Consider the following 10777-nt stretch of genomic DNA (forward strand, 5'->3'; position numbering starts at 1 on the left):
GAAGATGCGGAGGGTGAAGGCAACAGTAGTCCCTGTGGTAATCAGATTACTTGGGGCAGTGACCGCCAAACTGGGTGAGTGGTTCAAGCAGATTCAGGGAACGACATCCGAGATCTCTGTCCAGAAGAATGCAGTCCTATGAACAGCAAAATTATTGCACAAGACCCTCAAACTCCCAGGCCTCTAATACAGGACCCATGATCGAAGGATAAAGAGCGCCTTCAGGGGTGAGTTTGGATTATTCTTTTTTTTTTTTTTTGTAATATTTGCAGTGCCATGTAAAATCAAAACTTTCTACAGGCCTATTTTCTGAAAGAAATGCAAAACTGAAGTAAGAAAATGTGACCCACAAAAATATTTACAAAATGGTTACATTGTGACTTGAGACACTGACACCATAACAGGTTGCATGCAATTTAATGTAAAAGCTGGATTTAACAACTACCATAAAATACAGTCAACATACACCTACCTATTTCCTAGATACGAACTTTTAACCTTAACATGAAATTCCACTGGATAAAAATATAAAATGTATGCCTCTTCTATATCATTCACAGTGGCCTGTCAAACTTGCATGTTCTGATATGTCCCAAAAGATGCCATTATGGCCAACACAATACGGGGCTTTTATTTCTTTCTTTCCTAGGATCAAAAATCATAATAAAAACACACGGAATTTTTATAAGGTTACATAAAACCAAATGCTAAATTCAGGTCACCATTTAACTAACTGATGAGAAGCTAGACAAGATTCAGTTACATTTTTAACACAAGTAAAATTTCATTACAACATTTGACAAAAAAAAAAATGCATATCTGTAATGCATTAAGAGAAAATATTAAGCTGGAAAGTGAACAACTGCATTAAAAACATAGTTTGCTGATTACACAGTACACATTTGCTTCTCTTGAGTACTGGCCTGTTCATGTCGTAGGAGATTTTAGGGTAGGCATACAGAAAAACAAAGGAAAATGTAAAATAGCAGAATTACAGATTGATGTTCCAGGTAACAGTACGCACTGAAATGATATTCAGCCTCCGATCTACTTCATCCTCGATATACTGCTATTACACATTTTCTAACTGAGCTTGCATTGGCCTGACATCAATGTCAATTAGTCATTTATCCTGATGAATTGCATCCAAAAAGATGATTCTGCATATCAACATTTGATGGTGAACACTAACATTAACATTACATGTCACTGCAAGAAATAGGGCCTACTTTGCAAAGTAGTAAAGTATAGTTTGGCGTGATGAAAGGGCATGTATATGTCAGACATTGATACATTCTTAGTCCTGTCTTACACTTGGATTTATTAAACATAACAAGTGGTTATAATTTTAGGGGCGGGGGGCCACATGTGGTTTTCACAGGCACCCATCCATTATTAGTTTCATGTTACACTGTGAAAGCCTCCTACTAGAAGCATATAATTGTGCAACTTAAATTGTGGAGGATCAACATGCTTTACATCTTGCTATTATATTATTTTGGCTTCTACAGTGCTATTTTTTTACGCTTTATTTTCTGTTTGAAAGTTACCATACCTGTGACAACTGCTTTTTAAGGGATGGGATGAAATGAGATGTGATGTTATTTCAACACCTCCTGTAGCACTATTAGAGGAGACAAGTTTAACTACATGCTCATGTTGTATCCATAGAAGAGATTGCTCTTTATACCAATTCTAAAGCTAAAGCTAGATGAGAGATTTGTAACCAATCACAGACAATCACTGACTCTCTGTCACCCACATCACTTTGGTCTGGCATCTTGCTTCCTGCACCTACTGACGTGACTGCACATACTGGTGTGAATTTCCCTGCTGTTTTACAGATTTGTGTTTAGTGTCATTATAAAATTTATTCAACATCAGTCTTGCTTCATAATTAACACAGCAAGTAGGTACAGGGTGACAAAGGAACTGACACACTTTCAAATCCATACATATTAAGAACACCACAAAAGTCCATTTCTCACTGGAAATAATTGAACACATTAGAATTATTCTCTTACATTGTTTCCATAAACTGGCAGTGACTTTACAATTGAATTTGAATTCACAGCTGTTGGCAGACAGAATGTGTTAAAGAATGCCAGGCACAGTAAAGGTGACAGGGAAAGAGAAGCTTGATCCTTGCAAAAGTGTTCACAGAACATTCTCTCGTTGGGTATGCCAAACAATTCTACCTGGAAAAACCTGGGAAAAAAACCACAAAACAAGTCTAAAAATAAGTACATCTCCCACTGGGAGTAACTTGTGAGAATTAAGTGTTTCCTGCATTCAAAATAACTTCACCTTAAAACAGGATTGAACAGTATCTTTAGGTTAAAAGTTTTAAATGAGCTGAGCTAACATACCACAAACAAGAAATTGGTTAAATTCAATGCACTTGTCTGATTCCATCCTTGAAGAAAATGAACAATAATACCAACTTGTTTGCATCACCCCTTTGTTTTTGCCAACACAGTTCCATTTCTCTGTACATGCTATGGAAAGGGATGCCAAGTAGATAACATATGAACTTAGTTCTCAAATATTTAATGGGGTTGGCTGGAAGTTCTTCAGTTCCTTTCAGGCACCTTAAACAACAATCACATCTCACTCTACTCCCTACCACCTGGAGAATGTTTCTAAGATACAGAGTCTTTGTTACCCACTGCTGAGCTCCCTCCACTTGTGACCAAATTACGGAGCAGTTTGCGTCGACCAGCTTGGTAGTCCTCCTCATCAACATTGACTAACAGTTTTATAGCCTCGTGGCCTACAGCCTGTTTTAGGGAATCTGTGATAAAGACCCCTTTGAGGGCCTCTAACAATGATCCATTGATGTAGTCCCTCCAAAAGGCATCCAAGTAGGTGAGCTCAGAAAATTTGATGTCACAGATGATGGAGCCCAAGTCTCGCGATTTTAGGATAGTGTTGGCCTGGTTGAAGCGCTCAAATTGCCGCTCCACTGCCTCTTGCTTGTTGGAGAAGACGTTGCCCTGAAGTGCAGATTCATGCTGGCAGTACTCAGCACGAACTCGTAGACGAATATCTGAAAGGATTGAACAAAAACACAAAAAACAAGAGACTGTCAAAGTATTCTGGGCAACTTCTTTGTCATTAATTGTCTTGTAAATGTTGTACAAGATAATGATTATTTCAATCATTACAGTGTTAAAACAAACAAACAACAGAAGATATGCTTCAAACTCACACATCGCTTCTATACTATACCCTTCCTGATATTCCAAATAAAGCAACACTCCTAAAAGCAGCAGTCATATCAACTACAAATTACCACATGCTTTTTTCTGTTCAGTGCAATTTGCAGTAAATTGAGAGCTACAGAGCTCATAAACCACATGTGTAGTTTATTTAGGGGCGATCGTGGCTCAAGAGTTGGGAGTTCGCCTTGTAATCGGAAGGTTGCCGGTTCGAGCCCGGCTCGGACAGTCTCGGTCGTTGTGTCCTTGGGCAAGACACTTCACCCGTTGCCTACAGGTGGTGGTCAGAGGGCCCGGTGGCGCCAGTGTCCAGCAGCCTCGCCTCTGTCAGTGCGCCCCAGGGTGGCTGCGGCTACAATGTAGCTTGCCATCACCAGTGTGTGAATGTGTGTGTGAATGGGTGGATGACTGGATCTGTAAAGCGCTTTGGGGTCCTTAGGGACTAGTAAAGCACTATATAAATACAGGCCATTTACCATTTAAATATATCCCACCCAAAATGTTAAGTTCTGAAAGGCAATAATAAGCAACAAGGCTAGATTAAAAAACAAAAGGTAGTTCGAGACCATGACTTTCATTGTAAAACTAATTGCACTGCTTTAGTTAATACAAAAGACTGCTTTGTTTCTACTCTTTTATCTCTTTGAACTGCGTGTGGACATTAAAGGTGAATCTTTGGATTGATTTAAAGTCAAACTAACAGAAGTTTCTCTGTTAAAATTTGCCTTTGCCCTCTTGCGGTGTACCTCAAGGGTCCTCTATTTTGTGTACCTCTATTTTGGGCCCATTAGGTTTGCTTTGAGGAAACATAATCTGTCTTTTCATCGTTTTGCTGATGAGATCCAGATTTATAATCATATGATATTCACTGCGGTTCTTGTTAAACTGCCTTAAAAACCTAATAAATTGGTTAAAGCAATACTTTTCGTCATTTTCATTAATGAAAGCAAAACAGAAATTGTTATATTTGGTGTGCTAACCAGCTGATAGACTGTGCTGCCTCTTTTGGCTACTTGGGCTCACACATCCATGAATCTGATAAAAACTTGAGTGGGACTATTGACAGCTCTTTCAACTTTGGAGAATGAAAAAAAAAAAATAATAATAATATATATATATATATATATTTGTAAAAAAAAACAAAACAAAACGATGCAGGGCTGTGATTGGATATGTTTGGTGTATGTGTGCACACACACACACATAAGATAGTAGAATAGAAACACTGATATTTCACTTTGTGGGACTAATAAAGGTATAACAAATCAAATCAGATAACGCAGTATATGCAGTTTCTTCTTACCGCATGTTTGCTTCTCTCTGCAGTCAGCCGAAGAGTGAATTCTCTTCCGTTTGCGGTTTGGTACAGGAGGAGTTGGCTTTGTTTGTGTAGGACCCACGTGTGGTGCTGATGGGGAACAACAAATGACTGGCTGGGGACCTAGAAAACAACATTATTTTTATTATGTTTTTTAGTCATCTGAATCGTACTACAAAATGTGAATAGGAAGACATAAGCGTGCACTCAGATGTCAGAACCCACCTGTTCTTCTGTACGGTACAGTGTCTTTGTTCTGTACTCTTCCTCTTGGTAATATATATCGTACTGATGTCTCTTCCAGGTATTTATCAACAGGGTCTGGGCACACTGAAAAGAAATGATTTCTGATATTATTTTATTTCAAAAGCTAATGTGTGTGTGAATGACTGGTTGTGTAAAGCGCTTTGGGGTCCTAGTAGTAGTAAAGCGCTATACAAATACAGGCCATTTACCATTTAATCCTCTTCAAACTACAGGAATCAGTCACACATAATGCAAAGATGACATGCAGCAATCAACATTTATGTAAAGAACGGATTAAATTAGCTTTATATGTATCATTTTAATGTTTGCATTAAGACAATACACAAATAAGGTGACGGTTCTAGAATGATGTCTTTACTCCAAGCAACATGGTTATAAACAAAGGCTTTGAATGAAAATGGAACAGAATTAAATTTAAAAAAAAAAAAATCATGTTAAAAAAATGTAAAAAGTAAAAAGGCTTGAAATTCATGTTAGTGAGCCGGTGACACTGGATGATATTTCTGACTGCTGGATTGTTTTGTTTTTTAAAGCTAGAGCTTAAATTACAGCATTGGGTATTACTGTTTAACATTACTGCATTTACTGTATATTGTCTCCTTAACTTCTTCTCCCCATGGTGTCTATTGTGCTGGCAGAGGAAAGCAAAGAGAAAGATGATATTTGCAACAGAAAAAAAGAAAAAAAATAATCAGAAACTAGCATTATTAGTTAGTTCACATCCCATTTTATCTTAGGATGATATGGTATACCTCATAGTACCATATCACCCCAACAGGACGCGTCCTCAGACTGCTGGTTTACTTGTGTCACCGGGGTATTTAAAAGTAGAATGGGAGGCAGTGCCTTCAGCTTTCAGGGCCCTCTTCTGTGGTTTGGATTTGTGAAACAGACACCCTCTTCTACTTTTAAGGTTAGACTTAAAAATTTCCTTTTGATAAACTATATAGAGCTAGGGCTGTGCAATATTACCAAAAGTAATTTCTTATCCCGATAATGATGTATTATAACAAAATTCTGTGCATTTTCTGTAAATTCAGTGAACAGCTTATTTAATCACCACATCAAAAATACCATTTATTTTTTACACTTATATTAAACAATCAAAATGAAGTAAAGACTGGGCCTTAAGTAGCATTATCCCACAGTAAAACCCACTAGATGACGCACACAGTCACACAAGCGCTTCCCTGAGGCCTCTGGCTGTCATTACTGCTCCTGTGTGGTCGTCAGGCAAACATCCTGTCTCCAAACATCGACTGCAGTGTCAGTCTTGGATTAAGTGCACCGTTAAGCTAACACGGGGTGAGTTGCAGATGGCTGCCCCTACCGGAGCCTGGTTCTGCTAGCGGTTACTTCCTGTTTAGGGGGAGTTTTTCCTTATCACCATCACAAAGTGCTTGCTCATGGGAGGTCATCTAATTGTTGTGGTTTTTCTGTTTAATTGTATGGTCTTTACCTTACAATACAAACACTGTGAGGCAACTATTGTTGTTACTTGGTGCTATATAACTTACTGAAGTGAACTGGTCTGCAACAATGCTTAAGTTATATGTCAAAGTAACATCCAGAAGACCTAAAGTTTCCCAGCAGAACATTACCCAAACATCACACTGCCTCTGCCAGCTTGCCTTCTTACCATAGTGCATCCTGGTGCCAGGTGGTCCCCAGTTTAGTGATGGAGATGCACATGTGATGTAAAAAAAATTGCAATTCATCAGACTAGGCACAGCTTTCCATTCCTCCATGGTCCAATGTTGACGCTTACTTGGCCACTGTTGGTACTTTTAGCAGTGGACGAGACCAGCATGGGCACCCTGACTGGCCTGCAGCTATGCAGCCCCATATGCAACAAGTTGTGATGTACTGTGTATTCTGACACATTTCTATCAAAACCAGCGTCCGCTTATTTTTTTGTTTAGCTACAGTACCTTGTCTGTTGGATCTGACCACATGGGCAAGCCTTCATTTTCCACATGCATCAGTGAGCCTTGGCTGCCCATGACCCGGTCAATAGTTTAGAACTGTTTCTTCCTTGGATCACTTTTGATAGATACTACCTACTGCAGACTGGGGCACTGAGATGTCCCAATCCAGTTGTCTACCTATGACAATTTGGCCCTCGTCAACCTAACTAAAATCCATTTTTCCAGTTTTTCCTGCTTCACACCACTCTAATGTAAATTCCTGCATGAATGTGCAACTTATTTTTGTAGTCATTTATAGGACAACATGGAATTGGTTAGATTAACTCACCGGCCTGCCGTTTCCTGAGTGTGACATAAGGCAAAAGGTCATGGCGGGTGATAATCCTTAGAAGCTGCAGCACGTGTCTGAAGTTTGTCTCATCACAGCGACCCTGGCGCTCTAACGCCAGCAGAAAATCTCTTCCACTCCTGATGCCACCTCGCTCATACTCGTCAATCACATCAACAAACAGGAATGACAGTACCCTTACATCCCGATGTGTTAGCTGGGCTCCAACTATGTCAAACATACGGTGGAGTGAGTACAGCCCATGGGAGTTATCCACTGCTTCCTCGGGCCATGGTTCAAAGCCCCCATCTCTTCTGGTCAAGCTAGAGTTGGTGGAGGAAACAGAAACATTCCTGTTGACCAACTCCCCAGTAGTGGCTAAAGCACCAGGGCAGCCTGGCCTGCCTGTCAGAGGCCTATGTTCAAGAAGCCCAGCATTTGCACTGCTCTGACTCGACTCCAGCTGATTCGGGTGAATGTGAGGTCGGATCTGCTGAGCATTGGAGTTCTGAGCAAGCTGGGGAGGTATAAGAGCATTAGGGAGTTGAGGTTGTTGTGATGTCATCTCAGGGGCCAATGGTGACGAGGGATGCGAGAATCCCTGCAACTCCTCCTTCCAATCAATTGATGAACTACAAATAAGGAAAGGAACAAAGACATAAATTTTCAAGCACTTCTGATAAAGCTTACCGTTAGTGAACATAAACATGAATAACCAAACGTTAACATGATACAAACAAACAAATAGGATCACTCACATCTTACTTTTGGGAAGGCATTTCATAATTACAGTCACGGGTGGAAATTAAAATTTATCAGCCACTCAAGCATTTAACCTGCCACTATCTTGCTTTTTTGTGTGTAAAAAAAAAAAAAAAAGAAGCCTGGTGCTTCGTGGACCACGCCGTTGCTTTTTTATAACCATTCCCTTGTTTCCGGGTTTCAAAAAATGGCGGTTTTAATTTTCACGAACGAGACCGAGTGACGCTACTGACCAGCAGCCGTCTCATACCGCTACCTGGGCTGCAGCAGATATCTTGCGCTTAAACTGTATAATATATAATCTACATTTATTTCCTCTCCTAATATTTTACACTACAGTTCATTCTTCATTTACAAAATATGTGCTTTGCTAACCCCTGTGATTGCATATTCTGTAAACATCAACTCTTTGTGGGTGCGGACAAGATAAGAAAGTTTAACTTTTATACTTTTACAAAAAGTTGAATTATTTAGATGCCAGATGTTGGGTTGTTTGTTCTTCCCTTTCTTTATTAGAGGTTTCATACATTTTTAATGTCACAGACGCCTTCATTTACATCTGATGTTCACTTTTCCTCACTTATACAATCAAGCAATCCACTAGGTGAGATAATGTGAGATGAGAATTTCTAAACCAAAGCAAGGAAAAGGGTTTCTGACAGAGTATATCATACCCTAAAAATACCTAAAATAAAAATACTTTAATGACAATTACATTCCATACTGCATTCTGGGAACATTCAGACTGAATGCAAGTAAAATATCAATATAAATGGCCGTTACATCACGGTCCCAATGCCTGCGAAAACAACAAGCATTATAAATCACTAGTCAAATACGAAAATGTCTGCTTATGTTGTGGCGACTGTAATTCAAAGTCTTGTTAGCATTTATATAAATTCACGAGCCCAACTCACTTGAATAGTTTCTAAAATAAAATAAACAAGAACCACTTCCATCTGATCAGCAAACCACAAAACAGGTTAACAGCTAGCCACGTACCAAACGGAAGTTAGCTAGAAAGCTAACTACATTTAAATAGATTTAAAGAAACTGCAGTTTGTTTGTTTTTCGTATGATTGCCACATCCCTGTTATTGTTCTCTAGCTTAATAACCACTAATATGTAAAGATTACGCAATACAATGCTACACCGATCTTTATGAATTACGTTATTTGTTGTGACTCCTCATCGATTTAGTCATGATTTCATGTAAGCTGTAACGTCACCTACCTACAGTAATAAGATCAGTAAAAAAAATTACAACGAAACAAAAGATATACATAATTATCAAAGATACATTTATGTTACCTTTAATGTGTCCTGATGAGTCCGAAGCTATCAAACTTCAGTAGGCAGCTAACGGTAAGTTAGCTTCTCGGGATGTAATAGCAACGCTTCTTTGAAGGTAGAAACCAAGTTTAGCTACGTTTAATGTTTTGGTCAACTGCACGATATTTGTTAAAGACATAGGTTCCCACCCTATTAACATGCGGCACTGCTGCTTTCAGGGTGAGTTTCAGATACGAGTTCGTTTAATGGTTTTGGTCTTCAGCCTGACACCGTGGGAAAATAAGGAAACAATTTTCAGTCTTCAGCTAAAATGAAAGAACTTCCAGTTCAATGATCAGTTCAGTTCCGGTGTTCGGGGTACTCAAATTAGCCACTCGCTTTGTGAAAACCCCTTGGTAGTACACAGACGCGCTTGTGTCTGTAGTTCAATATAATATTATCTATGAGTTTTTGTGCAACCTCATGACTGGATAGCTTATTAAAATGTAACATGGACGGTCTGTGTCAGTGGTTAACCTTATTCTTGTACGGATTCTCCTGTGATATTTGGTGATACTAGTTCATATCACCAAATCTGCTTCTGTCAAGATACGTGTATGTATATATATATATATATATATATATATATATATATATATATATATATATATATGTGTGTGTGTGTGTGTGTGTGTGTGTGTGTGTGTGTGTGTGTGTGTGTGTTTATACGTGTTTATTTTCTTCTGCAAATTAGCAAATCTAAATATAGTTTTACTTGAACATGTGAAAATATTTTTTTGAGATGTATACGTTTTTGTTGTTCAAATTTAGATGATGAGGATGTAAACCTGGGGGGTAGGGCTAAATAAGTATATACTTCTGCCTACTCCTTTTCAAACAACTGTATGGAATGATTTTATGAAACATTGGTGAATGTATATGTTTGAAATAAAAAAGAACAGAACTGAACATAAATATATTTATTAGTTTGTGTTGTCAAACAAAACCTAACATTCAACCGCTGAAATAACAGCAGGCAGTATTTTGTTCTTTATTAGAGAACAAAATCTGTTCTCTAATAAAGTTGGGATTCTAAGTGACATTTACTGTTTGTCGTGTGAGGGTTACTAAGTAAGATCAGATTTTTTTTTACCTGAGATGTCAGGTAACGTTGCCCACATGTGACCAAAAGTAATTTTTTCATGTTCTTCGATACTGGAATATTTGTGTCGCTAGTTTAGTAAATTAGGATAAAACTAGAGATGGGAAGCTCCAAGAAGACATTTCGACATCCCGAAGTGCAGATGTTTCGAAACACTGCTCCAAAACGTGGTCCACAACACCGAGATCACGTGACCACGACAAACCCAGGTTTTGGTACCCCAGTTTCGACTGGTGGCGTACCATACCCAGTCTTTTGGACTGAGGCTTGTAATTATTGACTTCATATTTTTGATACTACCGTTTCAATTATATGCGCAATAATACCGTCTCTGTCATTATTATTTTTGCTGTGGATTGTGAAGACTAGACTATCCAATCTCTTAAACACTGGAATCTAAAGGATAATGAAATAAACATTATATAGATCTATAAATAATATATAAATAGCTTATTTTAATGATTACTGGAGAGAAAGCGAGAGACAGAGGCTGGTGGGTGAGCTCCATTCACTCCTATC

The 10777-nt window shown here is 38.6% G+C and overlaps 1 protein-coding gene across 1 annotated transcript; it reads right to left on the reverse strand.

Annotated features, from left to right (window-relative positions):
* Nucleotides 1-1851: 1851 nt before the first annotated feature.
* On the reverse strand, nt 1852-9471 carry dedd (death effector domain containing). Its single transcript, XM_026154589.2, has 5 exons — nt 9136-9471; nt 7063-7694; nt 4765-4869; nt 4525-4662; nt 1852-3049 (listed from the first exon to the last, which is right to left on the reverse strand). The coding sequence occupies exons 2-5, from the start codon at nt 7625-7627 to the stop codon at nt 2643-2645; spliced, it is 1215 nt and encodes a 404-aa protein (XP_026010374.1). The 5' UTR covers nt 7628-7694; nt 9136-9471; the 3' UTR covers nt 1852-2642.
* Nucleotides 9472-10777: the final 1306 nt, after the last annotated feature.

The sequence above is a fragment of the Astatotilapia calliptera genome, chromosome 20 (genome assembly GCF_964374335.1).
Source record: "Astatotilapia calliptera chromosome 20, fAstCal68.1, whole genome shotgun sequence".
Taxonomy (NCBI): domain Eukaryota; kingdom Metazoa; phylum Chordata; class Actinopteri; order Cichliformes; family Cichlidae; genus Astatotilapia; species Astatotilapia calliptera.

Excerpts from the sequence above, each read along its gene's own strand:
- dedd (XM_026154589.2), bottom strand. The coding sequence starts at position 7,627 with ATGACATCACAACAACCTCAACTCCCTAATGCTCTTATACCTCCCCAG. Across the intron at positions 4,663-4,764 it reads TGTACCGTACAGAAGAACAG|GTCCCCAGCCAGTCATTTGT; the intron begins GTGGGTTCTGAC and ends GTTGTTTTCTAG. Across the intron at positions 3,050-4,524 it reads CAGAGAGAAGCAAACATGCG|ATATTCGTCTACGAGTTCGT; the intron begins GTAAGAAGAAAC and ends CAATCCTTTCAG.